Raw genomic sequence first — 22,136 nt, forward strand, 5'->3', positions numbered from 1 at the left:
TGAAGGTCAGTGGAATCAAACACACCGCACCTTATACAGAGACCACACAATAGAAGTCCAAGGAGCGTGGGAGTGATACGCCCGATACGCCGGTATCAGAGTATCAGGTAGGGCTGCAATTTGGGCCGGGTTGGCCTGAACCCAACTCAAAAAAGTCAGGTTGGGTTGGGCCGGGTTGATGATTGAGTTGGGGTTAGGGTTGAAATTTTTGAACCCGACCTTAGTTCAGGTTGGGTTAGGGTTGGCAACCCAACCCAACCCAAACCCGGCCCCCTATAGTACTAGACTACTAGTCTACAATTCTACTACATGTCATATATATAATTATATATATAACATACATTGATATGTTTAGATGCATGATAGTTGTATAGCTCCCTTTCTTTAAGTTATTCACAGGTACTTGACTACTTGTCTTTTCCTTTTGTCTTGTAATTTTTATGTGTGATCCATCTAATATATTCAAATTATTTGCTTGATCCTATGAGTTGTTATTAGTGATTTATTGTGTTTCATTATTGTTGATTCATGAATTTATATTTTTGAGAAAAAAAACTATCATAAGTCATAACTCACGATAAACAAATACTTATTTTTCTACTAGATTTTAAGGGATGGGAAGGTTGGGTTGGGCCCAACCCAACCCAAAGTTGGCATCAGGTTGGGTTAGGGTTGAAGGAATTAGTTAGGTTAGGATTAGGGTTGGGTAGGTCGGGTTGGGTTAGGGTTAGGGTTGGGAGTTTGGAACATAGGGTTGGGTTAGGGTTGGCCTCAACCCAACCTAACCCGGCCCAACTTGCAGCCCTAGTATCAAGCAAATCGATACAGCTTTTGATGCATTTTTTTATTTTTTTTTTCGCAACCGATTCAGGGGGGGCGGTTTAAGGTTCCTCTACCCCTTGAACCAGTCAGACCCCTGATACACCCACTGTAGGAGTGTATCGGAAGGGTCCTAGAACAATACGTATCGGCTAATACGAGTCGATACTTTGAACCTTGCCTATCTGGCGTACCATAGCATAAGGTTAAAAACCAAGATTCCATTCAGGTCTGAAACTCCCGCAACCTGTTTGCAGTTTCTCTGAGTAGGTCTGTTTGAACTGGCAAAGCATATAGAAAAGATGCATGCCCGTTTCTTTTCAGTAGGGATTGATCTTACATGTTTTAGACCTAGACCACCTTAAATTCTTTTTCCCAAGAGTCTATTCACTTCTCATCTAAAAGAGTTTTGTGATGGTGATCGACCGAGTCCCTTAGTACCATCTGGGCAACAAAGCCCATCTGATTGCTCTCCATAACTTTGGGGAGGTCTGCTTGACCTGTTTGAGAAACCAATCCCAATCAATCTGATTTCTTTCCTTTTCTTTTTAAAAATACCATTACTTCCTGACAACTACCAAATATTTCTCATGTATGTAACAAAGTGACAACTGAACCGTTAATAAATTATCATGAGATTGAGAACAAAACCGACAGTAGTATAAACCATCCCTCATCGGCTCATCCCTGATCTATCTTCCCATAGATAGTATATCGTCGGTTTTCCTCCAAAAGTTCTTCCACAACCTCCAAGCTTTCCTTACTTCCTCCAACTCTTCATCAGGAATACTCGTGTTTGCATCCAATTTTTCCACCCAATCTTTCCATGGAGATTCTGAAGGCTCCAAGAATTTTGACAGTTGAGGCAAAAGCACAGATGTGAAGAACTCATCAACAGCCTTGATAATTTCTTCTGATTCAACCAATGTCAGCATTTCGGGCCTAGTAATATTGCCAGGTCTTCTCAGTGAAAACTGGTTTCCCCTCAGAATCAGGACTTCAGAAGGGGCAAGGGGTAGTACAATGCGTGAAAACTTGGACAAAGACAATTCAATGATATCTCGTGGTAGCAACTTCCGCTTTACTGCTATTGCAGTACCCACCATTTTGCGGATCTGAAACAAGTAGAAGATACAGGTCAACCAAATTGATAAACACATCACCAAAGCAAGTAAAGCTTGTTAATAATAAAATTTGGTCTGCATTTATTTTTACAAGTTTTTCATTAATATATTTGCGACCACCTGCAAACACCAGGTGAGAATTGTCACCGTAAGAAACAAATGAAAAGGATGGTATATGTTTTTGTGTCTTGTAGACAGATCTGCAAGTTAGGTCTAGTGAAAGCACAAAAAATACAGGTAGTGGACATACATGGAACAGAATCACTGTTTGTCAACGAAACATCAATCATATAGTCAAACCAATGTGCTGGATTTTCATCCTGAGACTTTACCATCACACTCAGTTGTCAAGACAGTGCCTAGGCCATTAAGGCATTCATGAAGGGTTGCCTTGCTTAATCGCCAAGACGTTTTTTACACGGTGCTCTTAGATTCTTTTATATTCTTAACTTTTGTAATAAATAAGATAAACATTACTAAATTAAATTATTCAATTTAAGTTAAAATACAAGTTTCTTTTTATAATTTTTTCCATTTGTTAGGGTTCAATCAACATGTGTAATGCCTTGAACCTTGGAAGACATCAAAACTTGAAATGATAAGCATGGAAGAACTCAAAATATTATCCAGTTAATACATATTGATTATTTTCATCACCATATTGATTCTTTCTCCCTTTCTTTTCTTCTTTTCATAGGACCAAAATAGAGGCTCAGCCCTTCTATTTTCTGAAATTTCTTCTCTCTTCCATTTTTTCATGAATATGTTGATTTTCTATGTTTCAAATGAAGTTTATACATTTTTTATGAAGATTATAGACAATTAATAGCGAAAGATGGTGGCTGCTTGCTATGGAACTTAAGAAATTACCCAAGGATTCATGTTTTTTATTAAAAAAAAAACCTATGTGACTAGGCGGCAATTAATAGTGAAAGGTGGGTTTTATTCAAAAGCCTTGCCTCAATGCCTTGAAAACTATGCCTCTAGGGTCCACTGCCTTACTTTGACAGTTAAAAAATACAGAGATATATGGTGCAATGAGTTCATATGATCACAACACTTTCTTTTGATTCTCCATAAAATATGACATGCTATCATGTATCAACCAAATGAAAAAGTAAAATCACCCAAAGAGTGCTTGCCTGCGTGATTTGGTTTCAATGTGTTCACATACATGATCACAACACTTACTTGCGACCCTCGAATAAAACAGACATTTTTTGAATATAAATAAACAATAAAATTTATTAAGAAGAGAAGGATTTACAAAAAGGTGACAAGGCATCACCCAACAACAAAAGAAACACCTGATCCAAACCAAGCAACCCGCCAAGAACCTTTCCATTCAAAACCAAAATACAATGCCTAAATATCCAGGCCCGATCAATCAAAACAATCCCCTTCAACTAAAAAAAATGAAACAGCTAATCAAATAAAAAAATAAACCCCAGCAAACCACAACCCTGAAGTAAGATCCACCCAAATCCCTAAAACCAGAAAAAGAAACTCCCCAACCCAAACCGAACCCCTACAAAAAAAAAAAAACCACTAGAAGCCCCCTTGTTGATTGAAATATTACATTTTCTGCACAAGGTGCCAACCAGCTGCTTGGTAAGGTCTCCTGCTGGTCATAGCGGAGACTTGGGATCAAATCCCGCCTGCACCTGGATTGGGGGATGGGCTACCCCCTGTTGTGTAGCCCTTTCACAAGATATAAAAAAAAAAAAAAAACATTTTCTGCTTCCTAGATTTCTTAATTTTCTTGATAGGACCACCCCCCATAAGTCCCATCTTCAATCTTCTAAAAGCTCTTGACACTTGAACATTTCGAAGTTGCTTCTTATTTCTAAACCTTCTCACTGCATTAGGTATCTGTCTGCTCATCAACTCCAATCCCCTTACTACCGTCATTTAGTCTTTCTAATTAAAAGACTGCATTTTTCTCAAAACATTGAGCTTCCTCCCACTCTCCAACATCTTCATAGGCATCAACTTCAGCGTCAGGATTCCTCAATTCTTCTTTCTTTTCCATCAACTTACTTGTGAAACCCCCTTTATCTGGTTTTGTATTAGCTTCTTCTCTGCTCTGTGATTTCCTACAAGATTCTTCTTCCAACTCTCTAAACATCTTCTTCCTTGCAAATTCCTGACTTCAAGAAAAAAATAAACCCAAAATTTTACTTACTTTTACTTCTTTGTTAACCACTGCCTCCAAGTTCATTTCCTTTGCAATTTCACAAGTTTCATCCAAAACAATTTCATCTTCCACTTCTGAAGGTTCAACCTCTGGTTTCAATCCTACCCCCTCTTCTTTGTCTAACAGAGAAACTTCCATGCTTCTTGTTTCTCTTGTACACTTTTGAACCTGACAGCTCCGCCACATCACAAACTGTCCCGACCTCCCTTCCCTCTTCAACCATTTGGTCTCTTAAATCATCTTCTCTCTTATCCAACCTGATTTCATTCATTTCCCCCATGTTGACATCACAAACCATCTCCCCTTGTTGAATCACATCTGCCTCTGTTCCATCTTCCACATATGGTTTCCCAATCTTAGGATCAACACGAATCATCCTGACATTCTGTGCATCCCAGGAAGAACCCTTTACTTCATTAATTTGCTTCTTTGCAACCTGCATGATTGGAAGATCCATTAATTTCTCTTTTCTCAATCTACAGTGCTGAGAGCACACAATCTGGAACCTCCAACTTTTGTTTTCGACTTACCCTTCTTTCCATTCTTTCTTCTTGTAAATGTATGAAGTTGTGCTCCATGCAAATCCATCCTTGTCCTCTGATGAAGTCTGAACCTCTGTTACTTCAGTTTTATTGTTATCCATCTTCTCGCATCTATGCCACTGAGAAGGAGAAAATGAAGATAGACCACAACCATCATCCAAGAAATCCAACATGAGTAGGCCTGCAATCAGATTGGATTCAGCAAAATCTGAGTTCAATCTGATAAAGAATTAAAGGCATCCAAATCCGATCTGAAATCCGAATGGATGTATGAACAATGCATCTGAGTTCAATTCTGGTTGGATTTTTCAGATTTTGGATTTCATCTGACTCCAATGCACTTACTCTAGGCCCAACATAAAGCTGCCTTGTTTAGAAGCCCAATTATATACTAAATACACTAAGGCCATGTTTGGGAGCTTTTGTGTTAAAAATAAGTGCTTATTTGAATAAGAACTTATTTGCATTTGGCACCTAGCTTTTTCAAGCACTTATTTCATATTGGGCGTTTTGGTGGTCTGTTTCTCCAATAAGCACTTGTGACTCTTTTGTCCTTGACTCTCACTCTCACTCTCTATATTGCAGCCATTTTTTTGAGAAAAAATGTGTCTTCGAACAATCTGGAACTCTGTTTGAATTCGGCAAATGAGGCCGGGAAAACTGAGTTTTGGTTCGTGTTGACTCGTCTGCAGAGACACCCTGTGCTAGGTCACAAGAAGAGGAAAATTATGAATCTGATACAATGGATCCTTCAGAAGCAGAGCCTTTCACCTCGTTACCATCAATTGAGGAATCTAAGCATTGGGACAACCTCGGCTAATGTTTTGAAGAAGGTACACAGTGCTTTGCTCCTGAAAATATTTGTAAATATTCTTTTATGCCAGATTTCTTCTTACCTCTGTCAAACACAAAAGTTTAGGTTTTGGCACTTGCTGGAATCAGAATCCATACTCACGGAAGAATAGGGTCACTGGACGATTTGTTGAGCAGCATGTCGTCATTCTGGTCCAGGAAGTCACTGGAAGTGCCACTAGTTGTGTAATCTGTAGCCAAGAGTGGCGGCAGAATGACTACTCCTTCCTCGTCTTTGCCTCCGCCGAAACTCTCAGTCTCACCTGCTACCTCAATTGGTCGTGCCCAATGTTTTTTACATTGAAAGGGTAATAACAGATATTTTAAAAATTGACGGGGGACAATTCTGGGAGAAAAATTTTGAATAAGTGCTTATTGTATAAGCACTTAAAAAAAGCTGGAATGTTGGACTTATTCAACGAGCACTTACTTTTAAGCACTACATATATATGAAAAAATAAAGTCTACTACCATACTAAAAAAAACAAAGAAATTCCAAGGTAGCCTAAAATGTATTGTGATGTGTTCACATGCTCACAATACTTTCTTGTCAATAAAACACTGACATGCTATCAATCAAAAGAAAAACCAAATCCCCTAGTGAGTTCATGCCTGGGTGATTTGATTTCAATGAGTTCACATGGTCACAATACTTTCTTGTAACCCTTAAATAAGTCAAGAATATGCTAATAATCAAATCAAATCATCTTGTAAGTGCATGCCTAGGTGATTTAGTTTTGATTAGTCCACATGGTCACAACACTTTTTGCAACCCTCTAATAAAACATATACATTCTATCAATCAAATGATCAAATAAAAGAAGAAATTACCTAATGAGTGCATGCTTCTTATTATTACTCCAAGAGATACATGAACTACCTGCTATCATGTGATAAAAGATAAACCAAATCACCTAGCGGATGCATGCCTAGGTGTTGGTTTTTATGAGCATAAGCTACAACAAATTCTTGTGACCGACCATCCAATAAAATACAAATGTGCTGCTATCAATCAAATGAAAAACTAAATAGCGCAGTGAGGGCATGTCAAATATTGCTACCAAGGTTCAAATTATCAACACGTATCATCCCGTATCGGCCGATACGTATCGTGTTGATGGCTTCCCAATACGCCCCTACAGGGGTTGTATCGGGTCAGACCATGGTTCAGAGGGTAGCCGGGACTTAAACCGACCCCTCTGAACCGGTTTTGAAAAAAATAAATAAAACATAAAAAAAGCACCGACACAGGCATATCAGCCCGTGTCGATATTTAGAACCTTGATTGCTACTAAATGATACAAGAAAAACCCACTACCATATAAAATAGAGACTACCTCTGAGATAGACTACCTATGTCAATCAAGTAAAAGTAACTTAACATTTAGAATGATGCCTTGGTGATAAGGCACTCATGAAGGGTCCCTCACTTTTTTACATGATGTACTTGAATACTTGTGCATTCTTAACTTTTTGGGATTATAATAATAAAACAAACATTATTAAACTAAATTGTTCAGTTTGAGTTAAAAGACTAGTATCTTTTTATCATTTTCTTGTTAGTTGGGGTTCAATCAAGATGTATACTGTCTTGAACCCTCAAAGACTTCAAAACCAGAACTAATAAGCATGAAAGAACTCAAAATTTTGTCCAATCAACACATTGCTTTTCTTCTTCCATCCTTTTTTTAGCAATTCTTATTTCATCCCTTCCTTTCTTTTCATCTTTTCCTAGATCAAAAGTAGAGGTTCAGCCCCTCTATTTTCTGAAATTTATTTTCTTTCTTCAATTTTATTTTCTATTTTTTAAATAACTTTATAATTTTTTTATGAAGATTATAGACAATTAATAGTGAAAAATGGTTGCTACTTGCTATGGAACCTAGGGAATTATCTTAGGATTCATGGTTTTGATTCAAAAAACTCCCATCGCCTAGGTGACTAGGCGACAAGGTGCCCCCTATTGCGTAGCCTCGCCTCAGCACCTTGAAAACTATGATCAGACTGAACACCAACCATGACAAACTAAAGATTTCACATGTAGCCCCCTCGCCTCAACACAAACACAGAAAAAGGAGTTGTGATATTTTCATTTCCACACAATAAAGTGATAGGATCATTACTATGTACTGACAGGATAATTGTTGGGTTATATGGCAAATTCATTTAATGCCTTAATCGAAGATTTATTGCTCTCCAACAGACTCAGCACATAACTATGAAAATGAAAATGGTATACATGTAATATCTACACCTCCACATAATTATGCTAGAGAATTAAGAAAATGAAAGAATAGGCAAGGCTGCAAGAGTGTACAGAAGATTGCCAGACATGCCAAATGCAGCTCCTATGAAAAAATACAGTGTACATGATATAGAACTGGGGTCCTTACATACAAAAGCAGACACTACCAACATGGCATGCATGTATGTACATTTCTCTTTATTTTCTCTAAAATAATAAAAAATAGTTTTTTGATCAGTAATCACAAAAAGTACTTTTGGGCGATGATTTATTGTAATGTTATAGTGCAGATGAGTCTGCTGGGTTGATGTGCAAAGAAGTGTTTGTTCAATTTGTAGTCTGCATTTCAACCTTAGGTTGCTTGTACTTCATTTCAGGAAACATTGAAGCGTGAGGCTTCTTATCTGGGGTTATAATTTTAACAAAATGCAGATTATTGTGGATGACAGAAAAGTGCCTGCTAGTTGGTTTTTTGGAAAAGGAGTCTAAAGAACCCAGAAATCCTCGGTGTAATCTATTTTTTTAGTAACAGATTTCCATGTAACCATAGTTTTAAAGTGTAAACACAATTCTAGGTGATAGTGGAGCATCTAGTTGCCCAGGAAGGTGCCTAGGTGATAGAATTTTATACAATAAAAATCCAAATCTACAATAGTTCCCTTGTTTAAAAGCCAATCAACATGCATATAAATTGAAAACATAGCAATTATCCTTATTAATAACATTAAATTTCCTCTTGAAACATAGAAAATCATCATTTCTAAAAGAAATAGATTTTAAACCTATAAAATATTTTAAAAAAACTATTATTATTAACATTAAATTTCCTCTTGAAACATAGTAAATCTTCTATTCATCAATAGAAGATTTACAAAAGGAAGACAAACACGCTTATCTTCCAAGAGCAACAAAGAACCTCAAGAAAAGGAAAAAAGAAAGAGAAAAGAAAGAAAACACACTAAAGTTACAGCTTGGCCCAAAAAAGTGAATCCCTTTCTGCCCCTTGTTTAGCTAAACCGTCAGCTAGGGAATTAGCCGATCTTTTAACCCAACGTAACTTAACTTCCATCTCCCGCACCAGCCACTTGAATTTCCTCCTCTCATTATTGTACTTCCATAAGCCTTTGTGATCCTTAAGCAGCCACCCTATCACCATCTTTGAATCCCCTTCAATTAAGAGTTTCCTGATGTTCAACTCCTTAGCTTTTTGGACTCCTTCCATAACTGCAAAGATCTTAGCTCTAAGGGAGTCACCCACTCCAATTGGTCATGAGAACATGGCAGAAATGACCCCATTTTCATCCCTAAAAATACCCCCAATCCCCGGTTGTCCCGGATTTCCCCTGCTACACCCATCAAAGTTTAGTTTCACGAATCCACTAGGTGGAGGGGTCCAAGCCACACTCATTACTGACTTAGTTTGTGTGCAACATGCAATTTCACCCCACTTCCTCAACATGTCATCCACAGTGTAATCTGTGAAAAGCTCCAAAGATTTCAGTCACTGTACCGCCCCCTACTATGAATGATAGCCCTCAGATCTGCTGCTCCTCTCTGAGCTTCTGAGAATATCCTGGAGTTTCTTTCTTCCCAAAGAGTCCAACATACTACAGCCCTTAGTCCTCTCCACATTGTCCTTTCCCTTTTTATTCGCCACCTGAAAAAAGAAGGGGAAAAAAGGCCTTACAAGTCTGATGGGGGGTTCCAACAACAACCAAATAGAGACAAAGCCCATTCCCAAATTGACCTCGCAAAATGGCAAGACACCAGTAGGTGAAAACCAGTCTCCCCATCCGCTTTACAAAGAACACACCACTGAAGTGACAAACAAGTATTGGGTCTCTTCTTTTGGAGTAAATCACCAGTGTTGATTCTTTCCAGATAGGCTTCCCAACAAAAACTACCAACCCTAGGAGGTATTGCAATGCACCAAACCTCAACAACAGGAAAAGGAGGGAAGGTAGGACTGGTGGACTAACTTAAGACTTTGAAGAAAGAAGCACAAGTAAAAATGCCATTGGGAGAAGGTGTCCAAATTCTAGAGTCCGCCCTAGTGGGGTCTAAGACAACGTTATCAAGAATTGCAATAAGGCTCAAAATAATGTCAAAGTCTGAGTCCCTCAAATCCCTTCTTAGACCCAAGTTCCACCCAATCCCAGAAATGGAAGAAGATGGGGTGGTAAAAGACGAGATTGGCTCATTTTTCAAATTAGAAAGAACAAACAAAGAAGGAAACTGATCCTTTAGAGGGGCACTCCCCACCCAGGTTTGTTCCCAAAATTTTATGGAGTTACCGGAATTCAAATCATACCTGATAATAGGGGAGAAAATTGGTAGTAGGCCATGAATGGCTTTCTAAGGAGAATTGCTTGTGGTCCTAGCTCTGATTCCAGCGTCCCATCCATTATGCTCCAGCCCATGAATACTTGCCACTATTCTAGCCCAAAGCTTCTCCTTCTCCAAGGGGAATCTCCACAACCACTTTCCCAACAGTCATATTCCTTCTCCTAATATTCCCAAGCCCCAAGCCACTACATGTCTTACTCCTACAAACTATCTCCCAACTCACTCTATGATCCCTCTTTTCCTCTCCCGGTTCCCATAGGAAATCTCTCATTAACTTCTCCAATCTATTAGCAACCTTCGCTGGGATTTTAAACACCGACAGGAAAAAAGATAGGTAAATTAGCAAGCGTAGCCTTAATAAGAGTAATTCTCCCACCAAGAGAGAGGTAGTTCTTTTTCCATGACACCAGTCTTTTTTCGAACCTTTCCACCACCGGGTTCAAAAGCTCTCTCTCATGGGATTATCCCCTAAAGGCAACCCTAAGTAGTTCAAAGGCCAACCCGGGACTTCACACCCCAATACTTCAGCACTCTCCCTGATCTCTCCCTCCTCCAAATTCACCCCCACAACACAACTTTTCCCAAGGTTAACTTTCAAGTTGGATATTTTCTCAAACAGTTGTATCACCGACTTCAAATTCCTAATAAAGCTCACATTACCGCCTTCACAAAACAGAATCGTGTCGTTAGCTCTCCAGCCTCTAATGAGCCCCCTAGAATTTGCTTTGTGAATCAATTTCCCCAAAGCCTCCGCAATTAGAATGAACAAGAAAGGAGAAAGGGGGCCTCCTTGTCTTATACCCCTACTGGCTGGAAAGAAGTCTACCACTGTCCCATTCACTAGCACTGAGTAATGACAATTCCGGACACAACCCATGATCCACTTACACCATCTAGCCCCGAACCCAAATTTAGTCAAAACTTTCCTAAAAAATTCCCAGTCCACCAAGTCATAAGCCTTTTCCAAGTTCAACTTACAAACCACTCCCTTCTTCTTATCCCTCTTAAAGTTCTCCACACTCTCATTAGCAATTAAAATCAGATCATTAATTTGTCTTCCATTCACAAAAGCTCCTTCGTAGTGTGCAATGATATCTGGCAAAACCTTCTTCAGCCTCAAAGACAACACTTTTGCAATGATCTTATACAAACTATTAACCAAGCTAATTGGCCTAAAATCCTTTGGATGGAAAGCATCTTTCTTTTTTGGAATTAAGGCTATAAATGTGGAATTCACACCCGGATTGACAATTCCTCTCCTGTAAAACTCCTCAAATACCTGCAAAAGATCATCTTTCAAAATGTCCCAACAGTCCTGATAAAAAGCCATTGTGAACCCATCTGGCCCTGGGGCTTTTGTTCTATCCATAGAAAATACAACCTCTTTGATCTCTTCTAAACTAAAGCTTCTCTCCAACCTTCTCCTATTCTCCACCCCTACATCTGGCCAATCCAATCCTTCTACTCACACCCTTCTACACACAAACCTTCTTAGGATAGATTTGAAGTGCTCCACACAAGCCCTGGCAATCTCCTCTTGATGCACTAGCTCAACTCCATCTACTACCAATTTGGAGATCAGGTTCTTCCTTCTGCTGCCTTCTGCTAGAGAGTGGAAAATCCTAGTGTTTCTGTCCCCCTCTTGCACCCATTTACACCGAGATTTTTGCCTCCAGCTAATTTCCTCCTTGTGCAAGCAATCCTCTAACTATCTTCTTAAATCTCTCCTGAGCTCAATGTCTTCCTCTCCAAGTTCTCCCCTTTCTTCTCTAGAGTCAAGGCTTTCAATCTTATCCAGCATATCTCCCTTTCTTTTTTCTATCCTCCCAAACTCCACCAAATTCCACTTCCTGATTTTTGCTTTCAAAAATTGAAGTTTCTTATGGAATTTCATCCCCTCCCATTCCACCAATGGGTTACACTCAAACCACCACTCCCTCACTTTGTTGTTAAACCCTAGGTGGAGTAACCACATATTTTCAAATCTAAAGGGGGTAGGACCTCCACGCCTTCTTTCCTCCTTACATAACACTATGGGCCAATGATCGGAGGTCACCCTTGGAAGAGCTCTAGAAACCAAGGTTCCCCAATGGACTTCCCAATCCACAGAGAACAGGAATCTATCCAATTTAGAGCAAATGGGTCTAGATTGGAGATTTGACCAAGCAAATGTCTTATGAGCTAGGGGGATCTCTTTAAGCTCAAAGTCATCCACAAAGCTGTTAAACTTCCTCATGCTTTTTGTCACCCTCTGGTTAACCTTATTGGGATTCCTTCGAGAATCTAATCACATTGAAGTCCCCACCCATGCACCAGGGCCCATCCCACAACTCTCTAACATCCGCCAATTCCTCCCACAACTCCTTTCTCTTTCTGTAGTTATTCGGTCCGTAAACATTTGTGAGAACCCACGTAAAAATCACCCTCAAGCTGCTTAAACTTCACGGAAACCGAGAACTTTCCGATCAACTCCTCCAAGCATTCAACCACATCCCTCTTCCACATTGTTATAATCCCCCCGAATGCACCCCAAGAGGGAGCAGCCACCCAACTGATTCCCCTGGCTTTCCAAACACTCTGTGCCCAATTGTTATTAAACTCCATTTCTTAGACTCTTGCAACAGCACAATGTCTGGGTCAAACTGTTTTATTACCTCTTTTATTGTCGCTGTCTTCCTTGCACTCCCAATTCCCCTCACATTCCAACTAAGGATCTTCATTCCACTTCTTATTTAAACCCCTTGACACCTTCCACTATTTTCCCCCTATATCCTTTTACCCCGAGATTGTTGTCTCCTACATCTCTCTTCAATCTCTCTACTTCACTCAATCTCCTCTTCTTTGTTCTGATCTCCTTCTTCCTCTTCTGTAATCTTTCTTTCAACACATTCAAATCTTCCAACCTACAACCCAACTTCTCTATAAATTCAGCTAGCAAGTCTTCTCTCACCGAGTCCTCCACCCCTACCCTTCCTACAAAAACCCCTCCATCTTTTCCCATCTGCCCGTTCTTCCTCTCCCATGGTCCCACCTTTGTTCTTTCCTCTCCATCCAACCTCCCTCTCCTATTACTTCCCTCCTTCCCTGTTCCTTTCCCTCCATCTCTACCCTCAAACCATTCCCTCCTCTCCACTAGCCCCTCCCCTCTTCCTTCCTCCCCTTCCCTCCAAATCAATTTTCCTTCCACTTCCTTAAACACTTCTTCAATGATTTCCCACACTTTTTCACTCCTAAAACTTCCTTCCCTCACCTTCCCACTTTCCTTCATCCCCTTCTCCCCCTCCTCGAAGAGCCCGCCTTCTAGCCCGACTGCATATTCATGGGCTCCAGGACATGGAACAAAAACGGAATCTGGAACCAAAGACATAGGAGACACATTAGTAGCACAAACTGAATTCATTGGGTTACCTGGGATTGGTGGACAGGCTAGAAAAGGATTCCTCCCGGCCTCCCTCTCATGTTCCAGAGGTTGGTAAACATCTGTCTCCCTTGGTTTGAAAGTATTTCTGTCCTTTGGCCAACCTGGTGATCTTTCCCCTTTACCCCTGGTTCACCCCTAGATGGTGTGTTCCTGCTCAGCTTCCTGTTCTCCCGGTTTACCCCTTTTGATAATCCTTGCACGCTCTGTAATCTTGGAAATGAGTTGACCCAATTGCAACCTACACCCTGAAATAAGCTAGCAATATTCCACCCATCCACGTCACCACCAGCACAACTACCTTCGTCATTTACACTGCCCACGCTAGTACCATCAGCAGAAAGGTCCTCCGCTTTTTCATCTCCTTCACTGCACTGCGCCCATCCTTCATCCTTCTCTTCCCTCTCTTCAGTTCTATCCCCATCGAATCTTGGATTCGGCCTTTCTGAGGAGCGTCGCAGTTGGCTATGCTCCTCCAAACATCGCTGGGAAACCCACTGCAACACTGGTTTCTTCTCCAGCTTTCGTCGCTGCGCACAAGCCCCCCCCTTTCTCACGACTTGGGACGATGATAGACCATTAGCACTGTCTATCAGTGCCCCAAGAGAGGCCCCTTTGCCTCGACCCACGTGACGACTTAAGTTATCACGTGGGTCCTTTAAATGGATCCCCCTTTCAGTGTTACGCCCACCTGACTCGCCCGCGTGACCTTTTAAGTTGTCACGTGGGCCCTTCCAATTCCGTCCCGGCTCAACCTTCACCCCACCCTTCACCCCACCCGACCCACCCGCCACCTTCAATGGCTCAGACCAAACCTTTCGGCTCTCCAACCCACCCTGCATTTCGCCACGTCAGCAAAGGAAGAGAATCCCGCCCTTAAGTTGCTTAATTCAAACCTCTTTGAAAAATTTTCCTTAATGGGATTTCTTGTCAATTGGTTTTCCCCAACCGGCTTAGTAACCCCAAAAAAACCTTGCATCTGTTACACCTTTTCGACTCCCAACAAACACCCTCCACGTGTCCACCACCCCACCAGCTCATCATCTTCTACCTTAGGAACACCTCCCCACCATGACCATTCAACTTCAGAGGCCACTCACACCTTGTACCAGGCATCATCCGAGCATATTTCAATGACCCTCGACAAGTTCTCGTGCCTTACACCAGCAACCTATAACTCCGCGGCACCCAGAAATCGTTTATCAGCTTTCATCAAGATGCCTCCCAGACAATGCACGATGTGTTCAAGAACAGAGTTCCGCTAGAGGTGAAATGGAAGGCCTACAAGCTTCAGCCGGACACAACCATCTTGGACTTCGACTTCATTGCAAAATGGACTCCAGTTCTGAACCTGTATCAGAACTCCATCCACCACTACTGCCTTAAAACTTAGCTCCTGGTCGCCTACATCAAGCACAGCTTTTGTCTCTGCAAAAGGGAACAACATAGCTTCACTCCCAGATCCTAACTCCCCTGCCACTATACACAGAACCCTTCTCCAGTCTGTCACTCCTCTATCGACCACTAAAACCATTCTTTTCTTACACTCATCCTTCCCTGCTCCTACCAATAATCTTCGAGGACTAGACGCGCAAGCAACCACCACTTCAGTCGGAGTGCCTTGCACTTCTACGCTCCCAGAGGAACTAAACGAAACTGCCCCTTCCTGAGCTTTTTTACCCTGGTCTTTGGAAATTTGACCAGTTCTCTTCATCCCCTCTGCTCTCTTCACTTCCAAGGCTACAAGAAAAGACTGTAGCACCTTCACAAAATCCATCCACCCTTTCCGTAGCCTCCCTTCTGGCACACACAGTAGTTGCTTTCCACTTGTTCCAAAAAACTCCACCACAGAGATAAACCAACCCTTTCTGTTTCTTTTCAATTCTGCTACATATTTCTTACCTGGTACAGCCAAAGAATTTGTCCATCCAATCACCTTACCAGAGTTGATAGCCCCATCTATGAAACCTTTCAACCAGACTAAGACCGCCTTTAACACCAACACAGTCGCCCTGTTATTCTCTCTGATTTTCAAAACATCCTCACCTTTGATCCTTTCCTCTTCGAACTTGAAAGTCTTGGCTTCGATCGACACCTCAAACCTCCACCTTCCTACTACTTTGAACCTGCCCTCGTCCATTTCTAATCAATGTCTTTCATTGATCTGCCCCAAGCTCTTCTCGCCCGTTTTGTTGCAGCCATTCTACTACCATCTTTGAGTCCCCCTTTACAATGAGTTTCTTTATGTTCAGGCTGTCTGCCAATGTTAAGCCTTTAGCCTTCCATATTGCTAATACCTACACCCTGATGGATTAAAAACTTCTAATCGGTCCTAAAGCCATTATGCTCCCTCTATAGTCTCTAAAGACACCACCAATACCTGAAGCTGCAGGATTGCCCATACTATAATTATTGAAATTATAACATGACAAGTATTTAATAGAGTAAGTTTATATCAGATTAGCAACTAAAGAAGGTTATAATTTTATAGTAATAAAGTTTAAGACAGGACATAGGGGAAAGAGAAAAAGAACAGGAGGCGGAGCATCTATTCTTTCCTTTCACTTCTCAAAACTCATGGATCCTTTATATTTCAATAGTAAGACCTCAAAACAAAGCATAAATGACATTATATATATATAATATAACTAGCTAATGACCTTGTGCTGAGTATGGAAACTATATATAAGGATTTTGTTTGGGACCTATTACTCACATGATAACTCGTAATGCATTTAGGATGGTCTGTTATTTTATTTAGGATATTAAATTAGTTTTAATTTGTAATATTAAAACTAGAAGTTCAGGACTGTTATCAGTCTTGAACCCTAATGAATCTCAGGATCGAAGAAAAGCAGAAAGAAAGAGGAGAGAAGAGAAAGAGGGAGAAGAAGCAGTAGAACACAAGGGTTGAAAGGAGGAGCAGAAGCTTCATGTTCTGCCGCCGCCACTTTAATTAATATTTATAGGTTATGCTCATTACATGGAAAGGACAGATCTGCCCTTAGTCTTTACATAACAAATAGAGTAAAACAAAGACTGAAATAAATAACAACTGAAACAACTAAATGACCAATAGCTAACCCTAGGCAGACTAGAATATCTTCTACCCTACGAACACAGTGGGACCGTAGCTGTGGGGCCCACTTCAGTGTTCTCTACACCCCCTCAAGTTGGGAATAAATGTTTATCATTCCCAACTTGGATAGATCTGCCTCTAGCTTCTTCCGTGATACAGCTTTAGTGAGGATATCTGCCAGTTGCATATTGGAGGTGATGTATGGGAGACATACTTCTTGTGATGAGACCCTCTCTCGTACAAAGTGTCGATCAACTTCAATATGTTTAGTCCTGTCATGCTGCACTGGGTTGTGTGCTATATTAATAGCCGCTTGATTATCACAATACAACATCAGGGGCTTCTCATACTCAACACCCAACTCCTCAAGTAGTGATCTCAGCCAAAGAATTTCAGCCACTCCATTAGCCATTGACCTATACTCAGCTTCAGCATTGGATCGAGAGACAACACTTTGTTTCTTACTCCGCCAAGAAACCAGGTTACCTCCCACAAGAGCACAATATCCAGAGGTAGACCTTCTGTCATCAACACTCCCAGCCCAATCGGCATCTGTATAGACTTCCACCTTCATGTGGTCATTGTTCTTGAACAGTATACCTCTACCCGAGCATCTCTTCAAATATGCTAGTATTCTTTCTGCTGCTAGAAGGTGTGTGGTTCTAGGAGAATGCATGTACTGACTGATAACACTAACGGCATAACTGATGTCTGGTCGGGTAAGGCATAGATATAGGAGCTTTCCCACTAACCGCTGGAACATAACTTTGTCTTCAAGCAGCTCCCCACTCTCTGCATTAATCCTATGGTTCTGTTCAATAGGTGTATCTGCAGGTTTGACACCTAGCTTTCCAGTTTTAGCCAAGAGATCTAACACATATTTCCTCTGAGAGACAAAGATCCCCTGCTTAGATCTAGCAACCTCAATACCCAAAAAATACCGTAGTGTACCCAGATCTTTCACCTCAAACTCTTGATGAAGAAACTGTTTGAGGGACTCAATCTCATGGTTGTCGTTTCCTGTGACCACAATATCATCAACATAAACTGCAAGTAGTGTCAGTGACGACTCCACCCTCTTGATGAATAATGTATGATCTGACTGGGCCTGTACATAACCGAACTTCCCAAGGGCTAGTCTGAATCTGTCGAACCAAGCTCTAGGTGACTGCTTCAAACCATACAAAGCCTTATTGAGCCGACAAACTTTCTTACCTGCCTCTGTATCATAGAATCCAGGAGGCAACTGCATGTAGACCTCTTCCTGCAAGTCCCCGTTCAGGAAAGCATTCTTAACATCCATTTGGTACAAAGGCCAAGTGTAGCTTGCTGCAAGAGATAATAGAACCCGAATGGTGGTCATCTTGGCTACCGGGGCAAATGTCTCCAAGTAATCTATACCGTAAGTTTGAGTGAACCCCTTTGCAACTAGCCGAGCTTTGTACCTCTCAATGGAACCATCCGCATTATGCTTCACAGTAAATACCCACCTGCATCCAACTGGTTTCTTTCCTTTGGGCAAGTCAACTAGCTCCCATGTATTATTTTTCAACAGGGCATCCATTTCAACTTGCATTGCACCTCTCCACTCCGGGACTGATAGGGCTTCTTGCACTGTTCTCGGAATAGGGACATCAACAACAGAGGTGAGATAGGACCTGTAGGAGGGAGATAGGCGATCATAGGGCAAAAACTGGGAGATGCAGTGGGTTGTAAATGTGGTGCAATGCCGTTTTCCTTTACGGAGGGCAATGAGAAGGTCAAGGTCATCTGTAGAGGGTGAGGTAGCAACAATGGAAGGAGTCTCTGTGGGTCCTGGGACTGTAATATCTGGACTTGGAGCCGCAGAAGAGATTGTAGCTGGCTGGGACTGCTGATGACCAGGATCAATCTGCCTGCATCGCCTATGATAGACTCTCAACTCCCGATCCCTTTGACCACCCTCGCTACTACAGCCCTCATCATCAACTGGAATAGGTAAGGGAACAACCCCAAAGGTATTAATCCTGTCCTCACTACACTCCTCCTCCCCCTGAAGAAAAAGACCCAAATCTCCACGCTCACTACTCTCCCCCTGAGGAGAGACCTGAGAATAGTAGGGTGTCTCCTCAAAGAAAGTGACATCCATGGATACAAACTTCTTCCCTGAGATAGGATCATAACAACAATAACCCTTTTGAGTTTGTGCATAACCAAGAAAGATGCATTTGGAGGCCTTGGGTTGAAACTTGGAGTGATTGGGACCAAGAAGCTGAACAAAACAGGTACAACCAAATGTTTTGAGGGGAATAGTGAACAACTCCTCATTGGGGTATAGAAGGGAAAAAGGAGGTTTCATATCAAGAACCCAAGAAGGAATCCGATTAATAAGATATACCGCCGTAAGGATAGCATCACCCCAGAAGCGAATAGGGACATTGGAGGTAAACATAATACTTCTAGCCACCTCCAAGATGTGCCTATTCTTCCTCTCTGCAACCCCATTCTGCTGAGGTGTATGAGGACACGTGCTCTCGTGGATAACCCCATGATTAAGGAGGTACGATGCCAATGGCTTGGCAAAGTATTCCTTTGCATTATCAGATCTAAGTACTTTTATCCTAGCATCAAATTGTGTTAGGATCATTTGGTGGAAGTTTTGGGTTAGGACAGGCACCTCATCTCGTGATCGCATAAGATAAACCCATGAAAAACGGGTGTGGTCATCAACAAATAGCAAAAAATACCTGTACAGCCCCATAGAAGGAATGTGATATGGCCCCCAAACATCAGTATGCACAATATCAAAAGAACTATTACTCCTTTTATTACTCAATGAATAAGAGTTTCTACAATGTTTAGCCAACTCACAACTTTCACATTTCAACTGAGATGACTCAACAGACTCAAACAAAGTAGGAAACAGACTCTTCAAGGACCGAAAAGATAAATGACCCAATCGGTTATGCCACAACATAACCGGACTCACAACTTGAGAAACAAGTAACTTCTTATCCACTGACTCTTCCCGACGAGAACTCTCCCCGAGCAGATAGATCCCATTTGTCTCACAGCCAGTCCCAATCACCTTCTTCGTCTCCATGTCCTGAAAAACACATCGGTCAGGAAAGAAAGTTACTGACCAGTTCAGATGTTTGGTAATGCTACTGACGGAAAGGAGGTTAGTATCCAGTTTAGGAACATGCAAGACAGAGGACAAGGATATAGTATCTGACAGTTTGATGTCACCTTTGCCAGAAATAGGGACAAGAGAGCCATCAGCTATAGATACTTTATCCCTACCAGAAGATAAGTGATAAGTAGTAAACAGAGAGGGCAAGCTGGTCATATGGTCAGATGCACCTGAATCTATTACCCAACACGGTTCAGTAGTACCTGGAGCGGAGGCATGGTAGGCTGAGGCTCGAGTACCTGAGTGTGCAAAGGCTGATGTAGCTGGAGCTGATGATGACTGCGGTAACTGAGTTGAACTGCCAACTTCCTTTTCCAATTGTATTAGAGCTGCCCGAACTGCAGCTAAGGTCTCTAATGATGTGCCTCTTGTGCCAGATGAGGATGCTGAATCAGTAGTCGTAGCCACATGAGCATTACTCCTTTTATTTCTCAACTTTGCCAGGACCAAATGTGGATGCAGCTTCCAACATGTTTCTTTTGTGTGTTTAGGTTTCTTGCAATGCTCACACACCACATCCCTTTTATCTTCCTTCTTTCTATCCCTCTCTGAATCACCATTTGTTTTGGGTTTGACAGCTACCAAGGCAGGTGTAAGCGGCTGAGGTTGCATCATGACTTTCCTCCTGGTCTCTTCACTGTGCACTAAGGAGTATGCCTAAGAGAGGGTCACACTATCTCTGGTCAAGATCTGCTGCCTCACAATATCATATTCTGAATTCAGTCCTGCCGGAAACTCAAACACTCTGTTTGTCTCAATGTGCTTTCTATGTATCTGAGCATCTTTGGGACTCTCCCACTCAAGAGTCTCTAAGTGATCAATCTCATGCCACAGGGACCGCAAGTTAGAGAAATAGACCGACACCGGTTTCTCTCCTTGTTTAAGGACATTCACCTCACATTTCAACTCATATGCTCTGGCAACATTAAGGGGTTGGGAGTAAGTCTCTTTCATCACATTCCATATTTCCTTGGCTGTCTTTGCCCATAAGTAATTTCGGCCGATATGGGGCTGCATTGAATTACAGAGCCATGTCATAACCAAGTAGTTTTCTTGGACCCACTTGGTATACGTAGGGTTTCCCTTGGAAGGTTCTGCTACATCTCCTAAGAGATATCCTACTTTGCCCCTTCCCCCAATAGCCATCATGGCTGATTGGGTCCATTCCAAGTAGTTTGATCCATCAAACTACGGTTGTAATCTGAAAACCTGTCTCAGAACCACCACCATAACTACTGTTCCCAAAACTGCCTTCTGTCTGATTCTTAAGCTCCATTTCAGTCAAGAACCAGAAGTATCAAAGATTATGGTTACTACAGTCAAAACCAGCACTAGAAGTCCCAACAACAGTCACAAAATCAGTGGAGAACCAATCTGTACTCACGACAGATGTGCATGAAATATATATAAGACTGATCTGAAATCAATAACCACACACAACAGCAACAGTCCGAACTGTTTTCACCCCTTCAAAAGTGTTTGAAACCCCAAAAGAAGACTGAAACACAGTTTGAAGGGCAATCTGATATTCTGAAGCCAATTCGAGGTTTTAATCAGTCCTAAGAGCCTTACGGATAAGGTTTGTATTAGGGTTAATATGAAACCCTAAAACTGATCAATGTTGAGGAGAATTCTAGGGTTAGCCGCAGGAATAAGATCACAAGTTTCGGCCTAATACTAGGGTTTGCCGTAGGGATAGGATAAAACCCTAGAGAATAGAGAGATAAAACCCTAGAGTAGTTCGGCCACCCTTACTGGATAGGTCCAACCTATCTTTTCTGATGTTACTTCTCTCAGAAAGTAAAAAACTTACAGTAGAATGCAGTTCGCTGCCTACCAAGGTTACCCGAACCCTAGCCTTCTCTGATTCTTCCTGATCACCAACTTGCTACAACTGTGATACTTCTTCAAACAGCTGCTAATCCTCTGGAGATCTCCAAGAACCAATCAACGAACTCTGCTTTCTCAGTCTTCCAGCCTTAGATGGTTCTCATGTGGTCGACTGGACTAGACTCACATGAGAGAACTTGGCTCTGATACCAACTAGAAGTTCAGGACTGTTATCAGTCTTGAACCCTAATGAATCTCAGGATCGAAGATAAGCAGAAAGAAAGAGGAGAGAAGAGAAAGAGGGAGAAGAAGCAGTAGAACACAAGGGTTGAAAGGAGGAGCAGAAGCTTCATGTTCTGCCGCCGCCACTTTAACAAATAGAGTAAAACAAAGACTGAAATAAATAACTGAAACAACTAAATGACCAATAGCTAACCCTAGGCAGATTAGAATATCTTCTACCCTACGAACACAATGGGACCGTAGCTGTGGGGCCCACTTTAGTGTTCTCT

At 41.5% G+C, this 22,136-nt stretch overlaps 1 protein-coding gene across 1 annotated transcript in view; it reads right to left on the minus strand.

The window, feature by feature from the left end:
* Positions 1–1,359: 1,359 nt before the first annotated feature.
* The window catches only part of LOC148868652 (Pseudouridine synthase family protein), a 31,917-nt gene continuing 11,140 nt past the window's right edge, over positions 1,360–22,136 (minus strand). The window contains exon 7 of the mRNA XM_088973952.1: positions 1,360–1,934. Coding sequence (XP_088830078.1) covers positions 1,512–1,934 — 423 coding nt within the window. The 3' untranslated portion in view covers positions 1,360–1,511. The remainder of the gene's footprint in view (positions 1,935–22,136) is intronic.

The sequence above is a fragment of the Nelumbo lutea genome, chromosome 2 (genome assembly GCF_056320005.1).
Source record: "Nelumbo lutea isolate HS-2025 chromosome 2, American lotus-T2T, whole genome shotgun sequence".
In the NCBI taxonomy this organism is placed as follows: domain Eukaryota; kingdom Viridiplantae; phylum Streptophyta; class Magnoliopsida; order Proteales; family Nelumbonaceae; genus Nelumbo; species Nelumbo lutea.